Source organism: Phaethon aethereus, assembly GCF_964289735.1.
Source record: "Phaethon aethereus genome assembly, chromosome: 11".
Lineage (NCBI taxonomy): Eukaryota > Metazoa > Chordata > Aves > Phaethontiformes > Phaethontidae > Phaethon > Phaethon aethereus.
Genome location: NC_138587.1, coordinates 13887943 through 13911687, shown reverse-complemented (window position 1 = coordinate 13911687; position 23745 = coordinate 13887943). Strand labels below are relative to the sequence as shown.

Below are 23745 nucleotides of genomic sequence, written 5' to 3'. Positions count from 1 at the left end.
GGGGCGGCCCGGGGCAGCGGCGGCAGCGGCGGCAGCGCCCTCGGGGCCGCCCCGCTCCCCCCGCCGCCCCCCCGGCGGGGTCCTCACAGACCGACCGGCTCCCGCCGCCCGGGCCCCGGCCGCGCCGTCGGGCTGGAGCCGCGGCCGCTGCCAGCCGTGCAGAGCGGTCGCCCCCCGCGGCCCGGGCCAGGGCCGGTTTCCTCGCCCCGTGTCCCAGTCGGAGGTTTGAGGGCTTGCGAGGGGCCTTCCCCCTTTTCCCCCGAAAGCAGCGGGTGAAGAACGGGAGGGGAGCGCCTGGGAAACGGGACCTGCGGCAGCGACCCGCCGCCCTCCAGGGGAGTTGGTTGTGACTTTCCCGTTATTATTATGAATTATTTTCCGCCTCAAAAGCGGACGGGTTTATCCGCACCTCCGGGGCTGGCACAGCCCGACCCGCGCCCCGGCTACAGCCGCCCGCGCCGCAGAAACTGCATGTTGGTGCGGGATGCGCCTCTGCCTCCCGGCCCAAAGCACGCGGGTCACCGCAAATATTAAAACTGTTTAAAATTTTAAAAAAAGGGGAGAAGGGAAAGACCCCTGTCCGGGCCCGGCGGGGCTCCCCGGGCCTCGCCGCTGGCAGCTGCGCTGCCAGCCAAACCCGGGCCGGGCCGGTGCTGCCGGGCAGGGGCCCCGCACGGCTCCTGCCCACCCCGCAGCCTGCCCGGTGTGGCGGGCAGGCAACTCCGGCCGGAGCTGCCCCGCTGTCCGTGCCCTCCCGGCCGTGCCGGCTCCCCGGAGTCTCGCCTTTACTTGTTTTTATTTCCCTCCCCCGATTCCGACAGTTAGTTAGTTCAAACTAAAGTGGTGGGAACGGCCGCGCTGGGGTTTGTCCCACTCCCGGCTCGCGCTGCTGTGCCCGATTTCGGGGATTTTAGCGTATTTATCTCCCCGGTGCCGATTTCCATCCCTCCCTCCCAGCCCCGGCCATCTCGCCGGCGGCGTTGGGAGCTGGGCAGCACCCGGCGGAGCCGGCCCCACCGCCGAGCCCTTCCCGCACTTCGTCCTCGCCCCCCCCCCCCCCCCCCCCCGCATCCCCGCACACCCCGGCGGGACACCCCCCGCCCGCGCTACTTTGCCGTCCCCGCCCCGCAGGGGCGTGCAGCGTCCGGGCGGGGAAAGCCCCCACAGCGCGGCCGGCCGAGCACGCCGCGGGCGGGGGAAGGGGGCGGCGGGGGGGGTGTCTGCGCCGCGCCCCCCCCCCGGGCCGGCTTGGGGCCGGGGTGCGGCTGGGGGCGGTGTGGGGCGGCGGGATTGGCTGGCCGGCCCCGCGCGCCCCGGCCCGTCTGCGGCGCCGCGGCCAGCTGGCGCCAGCGCTCATATAGGGCGCGCGGGGATGGGGCCGCGCCGGCCAGAGCCGCGGCGCTGCCCTGCCCGTGGCGCCCGCCGCCCCGCGCGCCCCCCGCGCCCCGCCGAGCCGCCCTGCCTGCCGCGCCGGGTAAGCGCGGGGGGGGCCGCGGCCGGGGCGCGCTCGGTGCTTTCGCGGGACACCCCTCTCCCTCTTCTCTGCCCCCCTCCCTCCTTCTCCCCTCCTGTTCCTTTTGTGTCAGGCGGAGCTCTTGCGAGAGCCACGCTCTGCTCGATCTGCCGTCCTTCCTTTTTTTCTTTTTTTTTTACCCCGCTTTTGAAGCCAGCTGGAAAAACTCCTGTTGACGTCTGTACCCGGAGCGGGGAGGGGGGGCGGAAAAAAAAGAAAAGGAAGCTTTTTGCCTTTTTTTGGGGGGGTAAAGAGTTTGAAATGGGATCTCTGTTTATTTTGTGGGGCGATGTGCAGGGAGGGCGCGAGGCGACGACTTTGGGGGAGAGGGAGAGTTTTGGAAGGGGGGAGGGGCTCCGCTGCCCCCTCCCCATCCATCCACCGACGGGAAAACGGCGCTGCCGGGAGCCGGCGCGGCGGGCAGCGCTGCCGAAGCCGCTCACCCGCCCGTCTCTCCCCGCAGGTGCCGCCCGGAGCCGCCCCCGCCCGCCGGCAGCGGGACACGCCGCCTCCGGGGGTCCGCCCCCGCCCTTCCCCCGGCGCACCCCGCTCTCCCGGCGGTTTTGTCCTTGAGGAAAGCCACCCCGTCCCCTGACACCCACCAGCAGCGCCGCTCGCTCCTGGCCCGGGGGTGGGCGGGGGGGGGAGGCCCGAGGCCATGGAGGTGGCCACGGACCAGCCTCGCTGGATGGCCCACCACGCCGTGCTCAACGGGCAGCACCCCGAGAGCCACCACCCCGGGCTGGCTCACAACTACATGGAACCGGCGCAGCTCCTACCTCCGGACGAAGTCGACGTCTTCTTCAACCACCTGGACTCCCAGGGCAACCCCTACTACGCCAATCCCGCCCACGCCCGCGCCAGGGTCTCCTACAGCCAGGCACACGGTAAACCGACACCCCCGGCCCCTTCCCCACCCGCCCGCGCTCCTCCGTGCTGGTGTCCCGCGTGGAGGCGCGGAGTTTTCACTCGGGGGCCGCGTCGGTGTGTCGGAGCCGGGGGCGGGAAGGAGATTTGAGAAAACGGGATAGAAAGGGAGGCCCGGGTGGATTTTAACCCTCGAGGTAACCGAGGATCGGCGGAGGGGAGGGAGAGAAGGGGGGAGGTGAGAGAGGAAGGGGAAACTGTGCGCACGGGCTAGAACTTCTCAGACGCGGCTACTTCCCGGATGCAAAAACCAAACCGGTTCGGATCGGCGATGGATTTTAGCTGGGGGTGTTTTTAGGAGCCGAGGGGAGCGCGTTGCGGCAGCTCGGAAGACGCAGCAGAAGGGGGTTTGCTACTTAATTCCCAGGGATGGGAGGAGAGGGGGGTGCTTCTGCTCCTGCCCCGGGTGCCTGTGTCCCCGCTCCTGCTGCCCGTCGCTCATTGCCGCTGGGCTGGCCGCTCTCGGAGGGGACGGGGGGAAGGGGCCGTTGCGCCAGCCTGGCTGCTCCTCTCCGGGCTGCGAAACCTCTCCCCGCGGCCGGCTGCCCCTCGGCTGCCTGGGCCGGGGGCCGGGGGACTTCCCGGAGCCGGCCCGGGCTGATCCCAAACGCTCTTGTGTCCCTACAGCCCGCCTGACCGGGAGTCAAATGTGCCGGCCTCATCTTATCCACAGCCCCGGGATCCCTTGGCTGGACAGCAGCAAGGCGGCACTCTCCGCCCATCACCACAACCCCTGGACCGTCAACCCTTTCACCAAGACCCCCCTGCACCCCTCGGCGGCCGGAGCGCCCGGGGCCATCTCGGTGTACCCGGGCAGCAGCACCTCCAGCACCGCCTCCGTCTCTTCGCTCACCCCGGCCTCGCACTCCGGCTCCCACCTCTTCGGCTTCCCCCCGACCCCTCCCAAGGAGGTGTCCCCGGACCCCAACTCCACCAGCGCTGCCTCCCCTTCGTCCTCCGCCGGCGCCCGGCAGGAGGACAAAGACGGCATCAAGTACCAAGTGTCGCTGTCAGAGGGGATGAAGATGGAGAGCGCCAGCCCGCTCAGAAGCAGCCTCACCAGCATGGGGGCCCAGCCCTCCACCCACCACCCCATCCCCACCTACCCCTCCTACGTCCCGGCCGCCCACGACTACAGCAGCAGCCTCTTCCACCCCGGCAGCTTCCTGGGGGGCCCCGCGTCCAGCTTCACCCCCAAGCCGCGAAGCAAGGCCAGATCCTGCTCGGGTAGGTGTCGCGGGCGGGGGGTGCGTGTGCCGCTTGGCTTCGCGGGGCGCTCGGGGTGAGGCTGGGGGCTTGTGTCGGCCCCTCTTCGGGACAGGGGGGCAGGCGACTGGCCTGATCCCATTTTCCGGGGTTTTTAAACTAGGAGATGGAGCTTGTGCCAGGCTTCTGCGGGTGCCAGCGCATCCGCGGCGCACCCCGGGGGGCACCGGGAGCGGCGCCGCGCCAGCCGGCAGGTCAGGTTGTGCAAAGAGGGATTTATAGGAAGAAAAATAAAATTTAAAAAGAAAAAAAAAAGAAAGTTTCCCTCGGAGAAAAGCTGGCCTTGGCCGCCCGAGAGGCTGAGGCCCGACCCTGCTCCCCCAAGTCAGTAAAACTCCCCCACGGATTATGCGTGGGGACTTTCTAGCGATAGGCGTTTCCCCCTCCATCATTTCCACGTCCCCTCGCTAACACGAGCCGAGGCCGCAGTGCAGGATGAAAGCGAAACTTCCCGGCCGGCCCGCTCACATCGCGGAGGGCCCGGTTTCCTCAGCGTTCTGCGGCAACGAAAGTTCACATACAGTTTACATACCAGTGCGAAGGACCAAGGTGTCCCGTCGTCGCTAACTTACTCCAGCCTAACTTCAACTAGAAAATACGCCGCCTTTTTTTTTATTTCCCCCCCTGAACCAGACATATCTCTGCTTCCAAACGACTGCCTGCAGACCTTTACCGTGTTCACAACCCTTCCTTGCATTTCTTCCTAAAAGTGCAGTCCTAAATCGGCAAATTAGGTGAGGGACCAAGTTTTTGATCCCACTTTGAAATCAGAGCAGTTGTGCAACTAGGCAGACGAATGAAAGAGTATTTGTGTAGTTCTACTAACCTTCCTGCTTTAACATCCTCAGCCGTGGAAGGAAATGAAACGCGGTACATCGTTACCGAATTTAGACAGCCCTTTAAGAATACATGGCTGTATATGCTTTCTGTGTGCATTCTTATAGATCATTGCACATCTATGCTCATGAATACACCACATGCATTTATTTTTAAAGTGGACAATAATTTAGAAACGTGATCTCTTAAGAGTTTTGCAACAAAAATATCAGCTTTTACAATCTCATCAACTCTTGGTTCAAACGGCTCCTCGGAGGGGAAAAACACACTCTCCCTCTGCCGTTGTTTAAATGCTGTTGCTACTATGTATATGTTTGTTTTTTTTTTTTTTTAGTAGTGCAGAGAGAAGTAAAGGCAATTAGCAGACCGAGGCTCCCGAGTTTGGAAACAGATTCAGAACCCAGGTCCCTGAAGATAGAGGGATCTCGAGTAGCTTTTTTTGTTTTTATCCTGTAGTTGCTGATGATTCTATTTAGATGGGGCAAGTAAGGAGCTTTTTCTGGTTTGTTTTACGTTTTGTTTTTTTTTTTCTTGCTGTGAGTGAGCCCCCTGTGCAAGGAACTGGGGAAAGTTCGTGACCACTCGGTGTTTTTGTAGGAAAACTAAGACTCACGACACGACGACTCCTGCAGCTTCCTGCCCTAGGAGGGACAAAAGCTCCAAACGCAGCGCCGCAGAGCTCCCCTCATTTTTCACCGTAGACTGTGTTGTTTAAAAGCCACCCACTCCCTAGATTAAAGGAGACACAAGCCCCGCTGAACTCAACATGGCCTGCTTCAGTTATTGGCAAAAAGAATTTCCTCTCCAGTTAAATACTGTAGGATTTGCATAAACTATATTAAGAGAGATTTCTATATTAAGCAGACCTGCCCTCGAACCATCAGAGGCAAATGAACTTCTAGCAGAGAGCTTTCTGAGGCAGGAACAGATATCTAAGAGTTACATATTGGGTTTTAATAGAGCCAGTCTGCAACATTGTTTCCCACATTCTGCTACTAAAACTAATAACGAAGCGGTAATAAGGTAAACTGCTCCCTACCAAATCCAAACTGTATTGTTGAAAAATCACAGAAACGGAAAAGAACTGAAAGCCTGTTTTTTTTTTAAAGTAATTTCCAGAGTGCTTGCTGAAACTGAACTTTCTCAAAGATCAGCATTAACAGCGTTTTTCTGCCTTGAGAACAAAAATCGTAACTGAGCCTTTGGCATTCTGTATCCATTCCCAGTCTGCTCAGCTTTACTTTCTCGTCCTGTAGCATTTGCAACAAAAAGGGAAGCACAGAATGGGACGTCTTTTTGCTTAGATTTCATTCAGAAAACTGCTTTCTTTGACTCCCTCTCTAACATTCTGTGTGTTTGCAGGTGTGTGTTTGTGTACATGCGTACGAGTGTATTTGTGGCAGGAGAACACAGGAGCTCACCATCCGAGGGCAATAGATACGGGAGGGGAGCGGTGCCCAGTGCAGATTAAGGGAGTTCTCGTTACTGAAACGATAACTTCCATCTGACACAATAAGAGTGTCACTCTTTCTCACCTTGCAGAGAGAGCTGCCTGTTTCTGATCATGACATAAAATACTCACCGGAGTCTGGGCGTTCTCGAAACACTGAGCCTCCTTGCTGTGTGTGCTGTAGATGTCACTGCTGTCTGATTGTGCTTGAATTAACACACTGTTTTGACTTCTGGAAAATGCCTAACGGACAATGCAAAAAGCTTTTGTGAATTTGTTTTTAAAGAAAGAAATCCGGTTTCTTCGTGTTTCCATTTAGAAGGCAGAGAGTGTGTGAACTGTGGAGCAACTGCCACCCCTCTCTGGAGAAGAGACGGCACCGGGCATTACCTGTGTAACGCCTGCGGGCTCTACCACAAAATGAATGGTCAAAACCGACCTCTCATTAAACCTAAACGAAGGCTGGTAGGTGTCTCTCTTTCTCCTGGGTTTGGGGATAAATTAGGCAAAGGGACCACACGCAGGCACCAGTCAAACGTGTCTCATCTCTGCTCAGCCCCTGCGCGGAGCTGAGCTGCGCTGTACGTGGGGCTCAGTCACGTCGAGGTCACTGCCGTGCCTCGGGGCAGATCTCCCAGCCCCAGCAGCCCCGGCACAGACCACCACAGACCACCGTGCCGCCGAGCGCGCCTCTGTCCCGAGCCTCCCTGCTGCTCGGAGTACATGCGGGATATCGAGTATCCGTCTCCCCGTTTATCCTCGGATGACAGCTTTTAATTTAATTCCTCATTTATTTGGCCTCTTGGGACGTTTTGGGCACATACCAGGAGCGAAAGGGTTATGAGCGTGAATGTCTTCCACCGTGTACTAAAAAAAAAAGTTCCAGCTCCAAAAAAGCAAAACAAATCAGATGAGTCAAAGCTACTGCTCCCTACTTAATAATTATTTGTATAAAAGCCATGAAGTAATTTTCACTCTTATATTCTCTGGCAATATTAATATTGGTTCCCTCCCCAGACAATCCCCTACTGTTTGAAAAAAAAAAAAAAAAAATCCTCTTATTTTTCCATGGAGTCACCTATACTTTGTATTTTCATTTGAGTGATTTTAAAAAAAAAAAAAAATGTCCTTTCTAAGCTCCTGGTAGTAGTTTCCTATCCGGATATCTGTACGTTAAAGATAAGGAAACTTTGTGTATCTGTTTCCTGACTCTAAAAGCCTTAGAGAGTTTCTATAGGCAAGCCTTGCCAGTCATGCTTGCTGTTTTGAAATTTCTAATACACTCCGCTCCACAAATAATGCGTAAAACGCTAAGAATAATAAATATATTTTTTTTTTGAGCTTTGTGATTTATGGTGCCTAAGTCTTTTAGCTATTCGTGGGCACGTTTCAAGAAGGCTTGGAGAGGAGAAAATTGGCATTACTGCTCTAACACTGGGATGGGATACAGAAGATTTCTGTCGTGAGTCAGAATTTCAACTATGCAAGCTTCTTAATGACTTGCCTTCTAAAGTGACTGACATATAGAAAAATGTTAAGACAACAGTGTAACATTATCGTCTCTCGGGCTCAAGTGCTTTCCAGTCTGAATGGGACAGGCCACAGAGTTAAGCAGCATAGTTGAATATCAGTAAGCCATTTCAAATATGCAAACATAGGTCTCCACCTTCCAGTGTGTTGGGAGACTGTTACACTTAACTCACTGTGAGGGGTTTGGGGGGCACTAGAGGGGTTTTCTTTTAGTTTAGTTGTTTTAATGTTTTGCTTTAATTGATTTACAGCTTTGTTTATTGCCCCTTTTTCCACTGTAGTTTGCTTGTTTGCGGGGGAGAGGAGATGGCCATCTTTGGGAATTTGTTCATCTGACATGCAATAGCAAAGCGATCATATTAATAATGTCAGCGTTTGGAAGTCTGGCATTAATTGTGTTTGGGTTGCATGAGTGTACTTGCAGTAGGGGGTAGCCCCTCTTTCTGCCTTTGGCCTGTTCTCGCAGGCGAGTAAGGGACTGAAATATATGAGTCTCCGAGGGCCTGATTCTTGCCTTAAGCTGCGGAGCCGTCCGTCAGCTTTGGGAGAGTTACAGAGGGCCATGGCGTAAACCAGGAGCAAGTGAGAACAGAACCCAGTGCTCCTCTTTTGCGAGGCGAGTGGGTCTGTGCTTCCAGCAGCACCAGTTCCACAGCGGAGCCGGCCCACAGGGAAGCACACAGAGTTCTCCTCTGGGAAACACGCCGCTGCGGGACTCTGCTCACGGAGATGCCCCGCACACTAGCGCGAGCTTCCCTGCTGCCTCACCCCATGGCTCTTGTGGCTAATGGCAAAAATATCCAGGGAGCAAGGCCCTGGGGAAATTACCACGATTGATATGTATTAGAATATAAACTCTACTAATTTAACAAAAGAAAATGTAGAGTCCTCAGCATTAATCCAATTGCACAAAATGGACTGTATTTTGACCACTTCCAGAGGCAGGGCTGAAGCTTTCTAATACAAAATTATTTCCCCAAATATGGGGTGCGATTAGTCCCTCCGTAACACTTTATACGATACCCAGCTTGCACAAAGAACGTATTATTGTGGGGTCTGCTAGACAAGGGCCCATCCAGAAATTACTGGCTGCCCGCTGTTCTACTTTTCCTGTTCTTGTTTTGGGAGGTGGGTGAATGTTGGGGCATTTTTCTTTCCCCCCACCTTGGTTTCAGCAGAACAATAGTTTTAGGAAAGGGTGGTGGATTTTTTTTTTCTCTTTCTTTTTAAGACAGTTGTTTGAGGGCTTGTCAGCCAAGGAACTGAGTAGGGACAGAGGCGGCAGACGGGTCGGGTCAGCGGAATCGTTGCTGCAAGGCATGAAATTTGGTTTGCTAAATATTTAAAGAAAGTTGGAGCCGGGTTTTGTTTTCTCCCTTTCACTTGTAAATGGAAACTGAATTTTCAGTGATGGCTCTGATAAATACTGCACCCAGTTAAGTAATGCGGTTGGTTTTCTTTTGTGTCCATCTTTAAAGGGCCAGAGTAGGGGTAAAAATCACATTCTTTAAGATCATTCCCTCTTTTCAAACCCAGTCCCAACATTGGCATAAACTAAATCGGTCATTTAAAAAAAAAAAAAGGCAAATGCATTTTCATGATGCATTCTAGAATCCTGAAAAGGGAAAACCTGGACAAATCAGATGATTCCCCCTCTGAAATTTTTGTCTGTGGAGTTCGAGATGCGTTCGTTCTTTCCTTACTTCCCCTGCTCACACGGTGCCATGGAGCTTGAAGCTGCAGTCACACAGGAGAATACTTGAATTTAAACAAAAACCTAACAGCACCAAATGTAAAACCGACAGGAACTTTCCTTCAGCCCTGATGCTCTGCAAAATCTAGTAACTAGTTCTACCCAACCTAAATATTGAGTACAAGTTGACCTTTCTCATGATCTCCCTCCTCCTGCCGATACGTTTTTAATTTTCTTTTTCTTTTGGTTAGTCAGCGGCTAGGAGAGCAGGGACTTGTTGTGCCAACTGTCAGACAACCACCACGACCTTATGGCGACGTAATGCAAACGGGGACCCGGTTTGTAATGCCTGCGGACTCTACTATAAATTGCACAATGTGAGTATTTACTCATCTCATGTGTCGCTGCTTGCCTAGCTGGGATTGATGTCTTAACTGCATGGTGTACACTAGGCTTTTATTAGTTTCAGGGTTTTGGTTGTTGTTTTATTCCTTCCCCCCGTCTCTAAGGTTCCCCTGGGAAGTGACAGCCATTCTTTGTCAGCATAGTGATGCTAAGTTCAGTGACATTACAATGTATTAGCTTGGCTTCTAACGCTTGGGCAAATCAGGCAAAATAGAGCTACCACACTTGGTTTTAACTAAGCGTGTTTTGTGTGCCATTTCCCTCCAGAAACACAGAGGCCATTTGGAATGGGCTCTGTGTAAAAAATTAATCCTGATGGGGCATCTTCATTCTGATTTTTTTTTTTTAATAATTATATCTAAGGCTTTATTTTGTTGTTGTGTGGTTTGGGGTTTTTTTTAAATTAATCCTAAGCAGGAATCGCTTGACATGTTGGAACATTATTTAAACTGTAAGTAACAGAGGTTACTGGTACAAGATTGCTCATGTCTTAGGACTGAATTTGGGTCAATGTGTGCCTCCTAGTTTGATCTCTTCTATTAGGAAATGAATGAGGACTGAGGGTAAGCCTACGGGAAAGAGTCATCAGCTGCCAAATTCAGTTCAATTTGTTTTTCATGTCTAGGGGTTTTTTGTGTGTGTGGTTTTATTAAACAAATCAATATAAACAAGTTCTGCAGAGAGAAACACCATTTTCTTTGGCTAGAAAAAGGTCTTCATCCAGGAAAAACACATGGGGGCTGTCCAAATATTTTCATTTTTGCACAATAAGGTCATTTTGTCTGCATGAGCCTGATTTTCTCATTTCTTGCAGGTGAACAGGCCTCTGACCATGAAAAAGGAAGGAATTCAGACCAGGAATAGGAAAATGTCCAACAAATCAAAGAAAAGCAAGAAAGGCTCTGAGTGTTTTGAGGAACTGTCCAAGTGCATGCAGGAGAAATCGTCTCCCTTCAGCGCTGCTGCCCTTGCTAGTCACATGGCGCCCATGGGGCATTTGCCACCTTTCAGCCACTCTGGACACATCCTGCCAACACCTACCCCCATCCACCCATCTTCCAGCATCTCATTTGGACATCCACACCCATCCAGCATGGTTACAGCCATGGGATAAAACCTGATGACCAAGAGACCACCCAGAGATTAAGAACGTGGGGCTTTGCCTAAGGTGACACCACATAAGAAAACGTTCTGCCAAGAGGAGAATGTAGGGATGGCAAAAGGGGATCTTTGCTCCCATGTGGTTTAACTCTTAATGCTGGACTAAAACCGTGCAAATGATGGGTCTTCGGCAGAAACAGTGTGGTGGTGCCTGTAATGCACTTTGCCCCCTCAGGTATAAGGAAAAAATAACTCACCTGTTCAATACTCAATGGTCCAGCAAGAAGCAAAAGGTGGCAGAAGCTGAAGAAAAAGGCTTGGAACTGGCTTTCCTTTCTCTCTTTGTTATTACTGTGAATATTGTAAAGAGATATAAGCAGCCTCCCAGGATGGAATCGGCTCACTGGAAGCCAGACATGCTGGATTTCTATCGCGGATTTTGTTTGGGATGGGGGAAAAAAAGAGAAAAAGGGAAAAAAAAAAAAAAAAGAAAGAAAAAAAGAAAAGGACATCTTTATAAAAACGTAATTTTTAAAATGGAATCAGACACAAAGTCATATTTATTTTGCTCTCGTTTTCCACAAAAAGCCTCAACCCCTCTGATTGCATGTTTTTGTGCTGTTGTTTGCAATGGCTACCCTGTAAGAGAACCTGCCTTCAAAACAAGGAGGAGGAGGGGGAAACATTCAGCGATCCCCTTGGATTAGCTCTATCTATCTTCCATACCAAAACATCTACTAGGAAGGGGGAAAAGACTTGGCGGGGGGGGACACGACACAGACACACATGACAAAGCAAAAATGTAGTTGTAATACAGGATTTTAATGTGCCCAAGATGGTGATTATTTTGACACAACTTCTTCATTCTTTTCTCTAACATGAAAGATTTATTTTAAAAAACCAGCCCCCCTCCCAACTACCCTATTATTCCTCAAAACAGAAAGCTTGATCTGACAAACTGTTGGGAAAAAAACTCTCGGGAAGGCAATCCTGCACTGGCCAGGGGTGAGATGATACAGGCATTTACCAAAATGTCGCAGCTAACTTCTAGCACAGCAAAAAAATATCACAGGGCATAAAAACATCTAACTCGCAGACTTTAGAGGTTGAAGCATTTTGTTCTGTTGTGTTGGCAGCTGTCGCTTAAAAATGCAGATTAGCTGCTTGGGTAAACTTACGGCAGTGTGGCCACCACGTCCACATGCAGCCAGCCAGCGCGTGTGCTGTCTCAGGCATCCAGGCCCCAGTGGACTTCACAGGGAGGAAGGGCAGAATGAGGTTTGAGATCACTGGAGAGGGAAAAGAGAGAGACAATCAGTTTGAGCTTCACACATCCGTCAAATCCCAGACACAGCGACAGCTGATGAGATGAGGGAAAGCATCGTTCTAAGGGGAACGTCTGTTTTCCGTAGCGTATTTTATATGGAAACAAAAAAAAAAGAAAAAAAAAAGAAAAAAAATTAAATCTCCCATTATTAAACCATATTGTACGTAAATGACCGAAAACAAAGCTATTACCAATGTGAAGTGTATTCTATTGATTGTTATGATCTGATGCCTCTCATGAACACAAGCTCCAGTATAACATACAATGTACATATTTAGCTATACTTCTGATGAAAATGCCCCAATGAACAGAGGGGTTTGATAATGTAAACCACATAAGCTTAACTCTGTGACAAGCTTTTTAATTTTTTTTTTTTTTAATTTTTAATTTTTTGTTGTTGGGGTTTTTCTTTTTTTTTTTTTTTGATCAAGCCAATTGTATCTTTACTGCAAAAGTCCTGCTTTAAAGAAAAAAACCGAAACAAAAAAATGGATGTACATTAATTTTTTTTCTAAAGATGTAATTCAAATATTTGATAATGAATTAAGAACCAAGCAGCCATGAAAATCCTGCCTTCCTCCTTTTTCTGGTCTGCGTAGGCATATAGGTGCACTTTGTAAAGAAGTGGAAATAAATGGGAAACTAAATTGGTTGGGAGAAATCATAAGAATTTTTAATCTACTGAGGTAAAAAATGGGGTCCTTTTTACTTTTTACCTTTTACAATGGTACAGTTGTACATTATTTGTACCCAACTCAATTTTCTGTAGGATTTGGGCAGAGGGGCCAGGAAGGGATGTGGGTGGAAGACAGGGATTACTGATACAGTTGACAAAGTGCAATATATTGTCAGTCACTGCAGCGTAGACAACGGCAGTTGAGATTTAAATTATTTTGTACTTGTATCAGCATAAAAAAAATCTGCAGTATTTTCTGTTTTTATTTTAATTTTTTTATTTTGCTTATTTTTGGATTAGTGAACTAAGTTATTGTTAATTATGTACAACATGTTTATATATTGTCTGTAAAAAGTGTACGCTTTCCTCATATTCCTTCAAGGTGAATATTGCTAAGAATAATAAAATACCTTTTTTGTGAAAGTACCTGTGCCCAGCTTCATGTCGTAAAGGCTGCTTTGCTTTAAATAGGGAGAGGAAAAATTATTGTCGGCATTGTTGCCGGTAGAATTATTATCTTAAACTTTATGCAGAGCAGTCTATTGATATTTCAAAACCCTACCAAGGTAGGACAAAAAAAGAGGTTGGTGAATGATTTAGTATAAAAAGCACAGGTACAAAAGCTTATTCTCCCAGTGTCATTTTGGGGTGACGAGGTCACGCAGTTAAGTGCACTAAAGTTTCTAAACCAGTTTGAAATCTAAGGCAGCAGCCACATTGCAGATGATGAACTGTGGTTTCTCTAGGCTTTTTTGTTGGTTTTTGGGTTGTTTTTTTTTTTTAAAGTGTTTGGAGAAATGGTTTTCAATTAAAAACAAGTTTTGAAAGCACCGTAAACCTGGAAAAGCAGCCATCTGCCTAATGGTTTTCAAGGCAGGGCCTGTATTAGACCGGGCAAAGTTCTCTGTAGATTCTTGCACTGCTGTAAACACGCAGCACCGTCAACCTGGAAACCAGTTTCTTACCATTTGGCATCATCCGTGGGGTGAAGGGAACAAGGGGGGATGGCCAGCCCAGAGCTCCTCACTGCTGTCCTGGAGCCGCTGACAAAGGGTGCAGCCATGGGTGCGGGGGGATGCGCACGCGGGCTGGCACGTGAGGATGGAGAAGAGTGCTTACCAGGCAGCTCTCCCATGGCCAAAACTTTGCGCTGCTTTCATCCCATGGTTGAGTCTGACCCGTGCAAAGAACTCCTTGGGGCCTTACAAAGTCTTGCAAAGTCCCTCTGCCATGTGTCGGGGTGAGTGAGTGCTGCTGCTATTAAAACAGTATTTTCAAGAAAACTGCTAGTGAACTTTGGATTTCCTCCTTTGATCCCCCAGGAGTTGCATCTCACTTCTGTGGAAACCAACTTGGGGTAACTACTTTTTCATTAAGAAAAAAAATAACCTGAGTTCCTTTTTCAGCGTGTGTGTGTGCAAATTCCAGCCCTTTCTGTCACTGCTTCTCTTTAACCGTGCAGCCTCCTCCCCAGCCCTGTTTGCAAGCCCTGCTCACGAATGACAAGGAGTCACAGCAGCTCTGGATGTGCTGAAGAAAGCACACGCAACCAGGATGAGGCCTTCCCGCATCATTTCAGACGAGTTAATCATCTCTCTAACTTGTTTAGCGAGGCTTAGTGCAAACATCCATTAAATATTAAAAAAAAAAAAAAGGCAGTTTATAGCATACCGTGCAAGCTTCATTTAAAAAGAAACATGTTTGTTTTCAGACAGGTTTAAAACGGGATTATAACTAAACTCAGAGGCTCTCCATATTTGAACAGCTAAAACGAGGAGAGAACGGGAGAACTAACATCATCACTTTCAAATAATTCAGAATAATCAAATTATTTGCTTTGGTTGCACATTACACACCCACTCAGACTTTGCTGAGGGCTTCCCTTGGTGCTGTCTCTCTGCAGGCATTTCGCCGAGTCGGTCCGATCCGCTCGCAGAATCAGAGCTGTAATCCATCAGCTTGTCAGGAGGGGTGCTGCAGCCTCCCAGTGCCCGGAGGAGCGTGCCTCTTCTGAGCGGGGTCTTCAGTGGTTCCTGCAACACAGATAACAAATAATCCCGTCTTTGTCAGGTGACACTAATCTGTGAAAGATCAAACCATCTCTCTGCAACGTGTGTATCGTGTTTGTCTCCAGACATTTTGCATAGCGGAAGAAAAACAAACAGCAGGGAATGGAAATGGAGCAAGTATGTAAAGTTCAACGTAAAGTGTAAGCACAGAGCAGATATTGAGGCAACAAATTGGGATTTACGGTCCTTTCACTACCACCAAAGACTGGGGGACAGACTTTTTGTGAGGGGGGAACCCTGACATTACTTGCCTTTGTTTCCTGTTGTTGGGATTATTGTTTTAAGCCGTGCTTAATTGTCATGTCTCCACGGCCACATCAAAAGCCAAGAAGATTAGGTTACAGGGAGTGTTTGATGTCAAAATACAAAATAAATAAAAGGAAAGCTGAAAAGGCACTGTATTTTCCATGATGTCTAGTGAGGTTTTTGCCTCAAACATCTCTTCTATTTTTTTTTTAATTTTGCAAAGGTTGCACTTTTAGTGACAAGATTTCATTTACTTACTTCCAAATGACTCCACTGCTTTCCTGCAACAGCTCGAAAGGGTTAATATCCCCTCTTTGATGGCAAACATGGTATAATTAACGCAAACTTCTTAAGTATCCTGGTGACCTGTAGATGGCCACATGAGAATTTTGTTATTTACTGACTTGCCAAACGTTTATTGCTTATAGCAGGACAAGTGGGAAGCAGGCATTAATTTTGATGCTGTTATCTGTGATTGCGTGTAAAGTTCATAGCAGAGACTGCCTATATGTCAACTGCAATTAAACATTTCCCTATTTTTTTTAATTAATTTTACGCTGGTGGAGGGGGTTGGACTGGCAGCTTTGCAAACTGAAATCCTGCCCATCCGCAGAGCAGGCATGACAAAGCCAGACACAGGACAACTTCCCCTTACCTGCAGGCTGCGAAAGAAAACAGTCTGGCGCCATGGAGCATTTGATCCTTGGCTTCTCCACAGAGACAGTCAAATCAGTACCAACTGTGGCAGGGCACAGAGGGAGATTTTCTGGTGTGACATCTCCCCTTGGAAACAAGCCTGAAAAACACCAAAAATGAAGCCAAAAGTGGCTATCAGGTGAATATGTTCATTTATCACCAACCTGGACTGGATTAGAATGTGTGACCATGAAGTAAAATGCTTTGTTTAGCCCAACTCCCTGGGCCATCTGGTCCTCACAAGTAAACATTTCTAAGTGAGATTAAGTGACTGTTCTTTAAGCATGGTGATATAAGTGCAAACCAGGCTGCTTTGGATCTAACAGATCAAACCTCAGCATCAGGGCAGCCAGCGGGTGCCGATTCAGAGACACCATTTGCTTGAGCAGCTTTGGGTGCAATTCTCTGCGGTGTTGGCTTTGCAGTCAATCCTGATTCAGTCTGAGGTGTCCCTGTCAGATCCAGAGCTCGCCCTGACAAGGTGCTGTTGGGAGGTCGAGGGCCTCGTCAGAGGAAACTTATGGGAGAGACTGCAGTAAGAACTACGCTGCATTTGCAGTAAGAACTAAGTGACATTTCTGAGCACCAAAAGCTTGGCTGAGCAAAAGGCAATCACAGGGTAGGAGATACAGCAGAAAAAACATCTAGCAGGTAGTAACACAATAGAGAACTAACCCCTCCTTCAGGGAAAGGCTTTGACATACCACCGAGGGAGGGAACAGCTACTGTTTGGTCTATAAAAACTGAATCGGGGAAGTATAATGTTAACCCAGCCTATGTAGCAATGCCAGGGAGAAAACAGCTACCAGCCTGTACCCTGCTCCCCTGCCTCTCTCTATGGTACTGCACTCTGGGCTGCAGGGAGTTATTTGGAGGAAAGCTGACTCTGGCTCAGGAGGGTCAAGAGCACCTGTAAATCATTTGGAGTTGGGCCTATCAATGCCAGAGCATGAACATGGACCCTTGTTTCTCCTGAACACTTCAATGCTTCACCAAAGTCTTCCCCAGTGCTTTTATTTTCCTCTGGGGCTTGATTCAGCTCCTTCCTGCTCTCCATCAGGCAGAGAGGACATGGCAGATTTCTTTACCTGGGACAGAAGAGCATTATGTTGGCTGTTTTGGTTATGATTTTTTTTATCTCTGGTTCTTTCATTCACTCTCACCTGCCCACATAGGCGTTCTGGTAGCATGTTAGCCTGCTAGATTTCAGGGCATCCCTGGAAATCCCTATTGGATTTTGCTTTAAACTTCAGATTAATTTACCATCTCCCACTGCATTTCAGTCCATACGCTTTTTTTTTTTTCCCTTTTCTTTTCTTTTTTGTAGACCCTTGTAAAATTTGGAAGTAAAAGCACCCCATTTTGAGAGTTAATCTCTTAGAAGAGAACTAGATGAACAAAAAGGAACAGACCAAAACCATTCACATAACCTTTGTGCCCACAGGCACCCTGGGCTGCGCACTGTTTTCCTCTACCCAGGCATAACTCCCACCAGCACAGGGAAGACGTTCTTCATGATGAAGCACATCTCTGGAGACAGACCACTGCCTGACTGGTGCCAGGACTCAGCCCAATCCCTCACACACTCACTTTCTGATACCGAGCAAAGTTACAGCACTCCATGCCTCAGTTTCCCCTTGCAAAACAGGCATAAAAAAGACATGACCTGCCCTATCAGCTATGTACAAGTGTTGACTCGCTCCAGTCTAGCAGACTTTTGGGCAAGTTCTAACAAATGTCAGTGTGTGGCGCGTACTGATAGGCACCCGGAAAGGGCACAGCACTCTCCTCTCTAGGTTAGAGGCTCCTCCCTGCCTTCGCTGCAGAGCTGTTGCACTGCCGTTAGCCTCTCCGTACAGCTGTCTGTCTGTGGCAAAAGTGACACATTGGAGAAATTAGTCATTGGAGTGTATCACTCGGCTGCTCCCAACTGCTGTAGATGCGCACACACAGAGAGCCCCACGCACACGCAGGCACGCACTGCCTCCAGCCCCAGCCCATTGTGAAGCAGCCCTTTCTCCATCTCCCATGCTGTCAGCCCCTGACCTTCCTTTCACAGGCTCTAATGGTCACTAGAAAACTGCGAGAGAACACAGTCACGGTATTAAATAGCCCTAATTTGTCTCCAGGCCTTTCCCCTCCTCCCCCCGCCTCAGTCTCCCGCGACTTAACGTTTAAACCAGCTGAAGTTTACAACAAATCAAAGCCTCCCTATAGGCCCAGATTGTCTAAATACGGAAAACAGGAAGTGAGTAACCTTCAACGGGAAATTGTTCATCCGATGGAGGCCAGGACCCAAGGCCCAGCGCTTTGCAGTCCTGCCCCAGCACAGGCAGACACAGCATGTACCGAACGGACGCTCGGCGTTTCGCAGGAGGGAGCGATTTAGGGAAACTTTTGCTTCTCCTGCAGCCACGTTGTGGCTGCCCCAAGAAAGGAGGTGATGTTTGCGCCTGCGCAGAGCAGCAGACGGGCAGTTTGCGAGGGTTGTTTTTAAGCATATTGGGGATGGGATGGAGAAACAGACAAGGGTTGGAGAGGAAAACAGAGACAACACACGAATCCAAACTAAAATTGCCTCTTGCTTCCTATGAAGGTAAAGGCGGTGAGAGAGTACCGCAAACAGCATTGGGCTGTTTCCAGCACACAAGGGCGGGAAGAGGTTTTGTGCGACAGCCCATTTGGTGATGAAAAGGAGAACACTTCATTTCCTAGGCAGAGAGAATAATAATTTATTTTTGTAGAGTAACTCGCCTGCTTCCCCCCGCCAGGAAAGATCCCAAATTATTTTACCGGCTGTTTATCTAAGGCTTATATTATTCACTACTGAATTGCAACCATTACTCGGGTGGAACACAGCAGCTGTTTAACAATTCAAAACAATGCCCCTTTTTTACGGAAGGTCATATTAAGATCCTCTCTAACTGAAGGTGAACTTCTTGTTACGTGCCGCATCCACTGGAATAAAGCTTTGCTCACAATTACACTTCTGCCAGAATCACAAAACTGCCAAAGAAACTAGGATGTACAAACACATCCAAGCATGCCTGAGTCCTTCCACTCCAACTCTGGACAGGGCTAATGAACCATGTACCACTAAGTGGCCCCTGGGTCATAGAGAACTTTCTTCTGAGCCCCTTGGAGCCTACACCTATGCTCGTGTCAGTTTTGCTCTGGGCAACTCATGGGACAAGCACCAGCAACCAAGCCTATGGTTTCTGATTTGAAGAAAGAACAGAGAAAAAGAAGGCATGGTCTGATTTGGAGTTTGGCATCACTGTTGAGGAGATGTGGGTTGGTTGGCCCTGTCCTGGTTCCTTGCTCCAGGGCTGGGAGTGCTACAGATGAAGAGAACTCCTGGGGCAGATGTGCACACTTGGGACAGTCAGTCTCCAGAGGGGACATTCATGCAGAAGGCACAGCTGGAATTAGACCTGCCTGACTGGGATGCTGCACCTCTGCAAAGACTGGGGCTTGAGAGAGATGTACAGCAATGGGTAACTGCTGGGTCTTTTGAGGAGGACAAGTTAGAGATGAAGCTTCTAGTTAGGTCATTGCAGCAGCATTTCAAATATTGCTCTGAAATTACCTTTTAAAAATATATTTTAAATACTGTTTTTAGGCAGAAATATTTTCCCTCTTGCTCCTACAGTCGTCTTCTGCAATGATTTCCCCAGATTTCTCATGGTTTATGTAGGTGAGTAAAACTGGACTTGTGGCATTTGCTTCAGAGAGATTTTCTCTCTTGCATAAAGATGAAGTTTAGTTGGTTGTTTTGCTAGCAAACCAGCTGGCTGGGAGAAAGATGCTCTTAATCAAATGGCCTCACTGCCTCTCTGGGGAGAAGTCCGTCTTTTTTCCCATCACAACAGGTTTCCTCTTTGTTCTCTGGTGGGCAGGTGTTGTCCCACTGGGATGTGGAAAAGGGCAGACTCTGATCCCATTAAAGATAGCCCCATTGGTAATAGATCAGAGGGGCATCCCTAGGTTGTGGGAGAGTATGCCCGTCTTGCTTCACTGGCTGGTGAATAATAGAGCAGGCTCTCAGTGATACTTGCAGGGTTTTTAACAGGAGTCCTGTTCTCTAGAGGGACAATGAAAGGGAAAGGAACCCAGAGGGTGATGGCTGTGTCTGCCATTGCCAGAAACCACAGCTGGTCCTGCAAGTGATGGGAACGGAGACAACACTTCTATCCAGGAAAGACGCAAAGAAATGTTCCCCCGCTGCATTATCTGCTTGCTTTACTCTCTTTCTCCACCACTGCCACAGCAGGCTGACTTTGAGGGACGTGGAAGTGAATTTTGCTCCAGTGGAAGGCAAGACACAGGTAATAATTCCAGAGATTGAACCTCCCTACTGTAACCCCTGGTCTCATCCACCCTTTGGTCCTTCCATCTTGAGAGTTACAGCAGCTCTGTTCTGAATTCCTGGGAAGAAAGACTGGGTGTGTGGGCTAAAGGAGGTCAGGGAGCTCAAATCACATCCCTGGCCTGGATGAGATGAATTGGGGAAGAAGGGTTGTGGCTTGCCCAGTGGAGCCTGTCTGCCTGCAGTCCAGACATAGCATGGAATATCTTTTCTTCTGCTGACCTTGTACTCACAAGAACTGAGATAGTGGCAGGGATCTCCAGCATATTTCCTTCTTCTGTGCTTTCTAAAGTGATCCGGGAAGCGAGTCCACTGTGCCCAGGAGCTACAGACTCCTGAGATCTAGAATAAATAGGCTCTACACCTGCTTAACTCAGAGGCTTAGTGTCTCTGCCCACTCAGTCAAGGAAGAATTTATCTACCTTGCATAGGGTTGTAGCAATCCATAAGTCTGTGTTAGTGCAGGCCTTGGACATGGTCATGTCCCAAGAATGGAAACTTGAAGCTAGATACATGCAGCAGCCAAAATATGCAGCTCTGACTGCAAACTGTACCATAGGCACGTTCACAAAGCATGCACCAGCACTGTGGGCCAGAGTCTTGTCCAAACGAAGCAACAGCTCTTACAGACACGATGTCCAGCCACAGGCTCCTTGACTTCCTTTCTTCGGCGAGATCTCTTTGTCAGTGTCATTCCAGCTCCAGCAAAGCTGTGCATGAGGGACTCACCCCTGCTCAGCAAAGGCCCTGCATCCTTGAAAGAGTTAACTCTGAGCTCCTGACTCAATGCACAGGAATGCAGCCACCTCAGGTAGAGTCTCACTGGGGCCAGCCTTGAACACCGCCTTCATGGGAGCCTGCACAACTCCAAACTCAACAGTGGCTGCACTCCATTGTGTCAGAACTGACAAGAACAGAGATGGTACCAGCATGTTAGACAGCTGGCTATATTTTAACCTGCTCTTTTTACTTTCTTTTCCTAAGTTCTTCCTTAGTGCCACATGGAAATTATGCTCCTTCTGGCCTACGCACCCTCCACCTGTTGGACATTTTTTTATCTGCACTCTCTTTCTCGGTGCTCTCTTTCCAATGTTTCACTCTCCTATTTACATCCTTGCTGAATTTACCTCTGTGGCCCACAAACCAGCCAGTCTCCTTTACTTCTGCTGCATTAGGGCTTGGAAAGACTGGTCATTCTCCTTGCAAAGCCACCACTGCGGGCCTCTCCTCCACTCAATCCTGCCCTGCCACTGCTAGCCCTGTCTGAAATCACCGCCCCTGCTCAGCGTTCCTGCAGGCTGCTTTCACTTTCAGCTCTGATGCTGAACAAACCCATCTCTCTCTTCATGTACACGTATGTATATATTTATACACATACCCCCTGCCACAGAAAGAGACCTATTTTGCAAGGCTTAATATGCTCCGAGTTCTGCTGTGGACTCTTCCTCTTTTGTTGCATCTGTGGTTTTAGGGCAGGCTTTGTGGGTTTGAGAGAGTCCTTGGATGCCTTGGGAAACGTTCTGCAAAAGCGGACTTTCTCTCCATGCATTCTGCACTCCAGCCACCAGGTCCTGAAATCTCTGTGTACAGGATTTCCCCTGTTTAGATGAACACAAAACCTACTTGCCTTTCAGGCACAGTTTCTGACTGATACCACTCATTTACGCCTGCACTGTGAGGCAAAGAAACAGGAGAGCCAGCTGGGCTCCCTCCTACGCCAGCAGCAGCTCTACCTGAGCCACAGCACAGCATCAGGATGCTCTGAATGGGCTAAGAAACACCACCTTACAGTTTTGCCACAGATCTGGAAAGAATAAGATCTCACCCACCACCCTTAAGATCTCTGTCCATGACACAGAAGTGATACTAGCCAGCTTGCAGAAAGTGAGGGAGAGCCTGCAAGCACCAAATAACTGTGAAATAGAAACGCTCTCTGCCTCTCCTATGCTTGTCCTAGTTACTCATGAGGGAAGGTAATTTTGGTTTAGGAGAGCTGAGGATTAACCTAACACACCTGGATACCACCTGCTGCTTTAGTGGCTCCAGCTCACAGTTTTGTGACACGCTGGGTGCTTGACAGCAATATCCCTTTGAAATGCCATGTATACTGCTCAGGGTTTGGAAAAGCCTTGCTCCAGCACAGGGCAATCGTCAATATGCATGAAGACTAGCTTCCTGGGGTTGGCTGGGGGCACGAAGGGGACAGTTTTGGCAAAAAAATGCTTCAACCACAGCACAAGGCCTGCCTGTGCTCCTAACCAGCTAAACAGCAACTTGGCCCTATAGAGTTAGAGCAGCCTTGAGGTAGCTCTGGCAGGCAAAGCACACAAGCGCTGTGAAAAAAACCCACAACCAAACAAACACAAAGCAAGAGAAATGTCTCACAAGGTTTAAAAGCACAGTTGTTCAGCTTTGCCTATTTGTATGGGAAGCAGGAGCTGCAGCTCCTGAGCGTGGAGCTGGCAGGCAGCATAAGGAAGGAGAAGGAGGCGAGATATGTGGCTGAGGAATTTGCAGCCTTCAAGTTGCCTCTCTCCCACCTCCTCCTCTCGCAGGAAATGAAAGAGACCTCTTTTGTGGAAGGAGGATGGTAGGTGTGCACGCGTGAGTGTGTGCTGGGGAGCAGCCCGGCCTCGTGGGCTCCTTCCTGGCGTGCAAGCCTGCGCGCAGGGCTGTGTGTTTGCACGCACGCGTGTGCACAGTTATGCTGAAGCGCTCCAGGATGGCCCAGGGCCGTTTCTCAGAAGTCTCCTCATGCGTGTCTGAAAAGGTGGATCAGGCAACGGAAGCGGCGAAACCACCAGCATGCCCAGGCCCCAAATGACTGCTTTTCACTTTTTTTTTTCTTTTTTCTGTAAAGCAGCACCCCCACTTCTTCCTCCTTCCCTCCCCCGCTCTGCCCTGCTGAAGCACAGCCCAGGAGTGGCAGAGCCTGAAACTGGAGGAGAGCAAAGGCCGCAAAAAATGTCTGTGGCCGCTGCAAAAAGCAATGCCAGAGGCCAAGGCCAGCAAAACTCGCCATGGGCACAGACACCTGCAGCCACTGCTGCCCTCACTCAGGGCACAGACTGGAGCGGGCAGCTGACTGCCAGCTCTGGTGGGACCAGCCTGATGCCAGAGGAACCTGAGGAGGGAAGGCATAAACCTCCTCATAAACCTCCCTCCTCCCTGCAGCCATCCTGCTGTCCAAGCGGTACAGCCCTTGCCTCCATGGAGGCCCAAGCCTGGGGGAACATGGTGGAAAGGGCAAAGGGAGCTGGCAGTAGGGTAATAATGCTCAATTTAATTGTCTTTCTCCACTCTTCAAACCACGATGAGTCAGTTGCCCTCCCCCAGGGTAAGCAGCACAGGCTGCGGGGCTCAGGCAGCCCTGTCCTCTCATGGAGAAGATGGCGTCTGGGCCAGGCCCTCATTGCCCACCTTGTCAGCCTCCTGGGCACTGACACCACACAGGACAAGTTTACCTGTGACTCTCCTCTGAGGTGGTCTTTTTAGCCTCAGTTTTCACAATAATGGGGACAAAAGAATGGGCTGTTTATCTCCATCCCCACACACCGAATTACGCAGCGTACCTGCACGGCCCCTTGGCCTCTCCTTGGTGTGCCCAGCTGCGGTTTGTGGGAGGGAGAGGAAAAGCATG

The 23745-nt window shown here is 49.7% G+C and overlaps 1 protein-coding gene across 4 annotated transcripts; it reads left to right on the top strand.

Annotated features, from left to right (window-relative positions):
• Nucleotides 1–1984: 1984 nt before the first annotated feature.
• GATA2 (GATA binding protein 2) lies at nucleotides 1985–10735 on the top strand (the record flags this gene model as incomplete). Of its 4 annotated transcripts, none has more annotated exons than XM_082004759.1 (5): nucleotides 1985–2400; nucleotides 3068–3667; nucleotides 6313–6458; nucleotides 9510–9593; nucleotides 10436–10735. In XM_082004759.1, the coding sequence occupies exons 1-5, from the start codon at nucleotides 2172–2174 to the stop codon at nucleotides 10733–10735; spliced, it is 1359 nt and encodes a 452-aa protein (XP_081860885.1). In that variant the 5' UTR covers nucleotides 1985–2171. The 4 variants fall into 4 exon arrangements, with proteins under 4 accessions (XP_081860885.1, XP_081860883.1, XP_081860882.1 ...); XM_082004757.1 differs by having other exon boundaries at nucleotides 9468–9593; XM_082004756.1 differs by having other exon boundaries at nucleotides 6280–6458; nucleotides 9468–9593.
• Between the last annotated feature and the right edge of the window lie 13010 nt (nucleotides 10736–23745).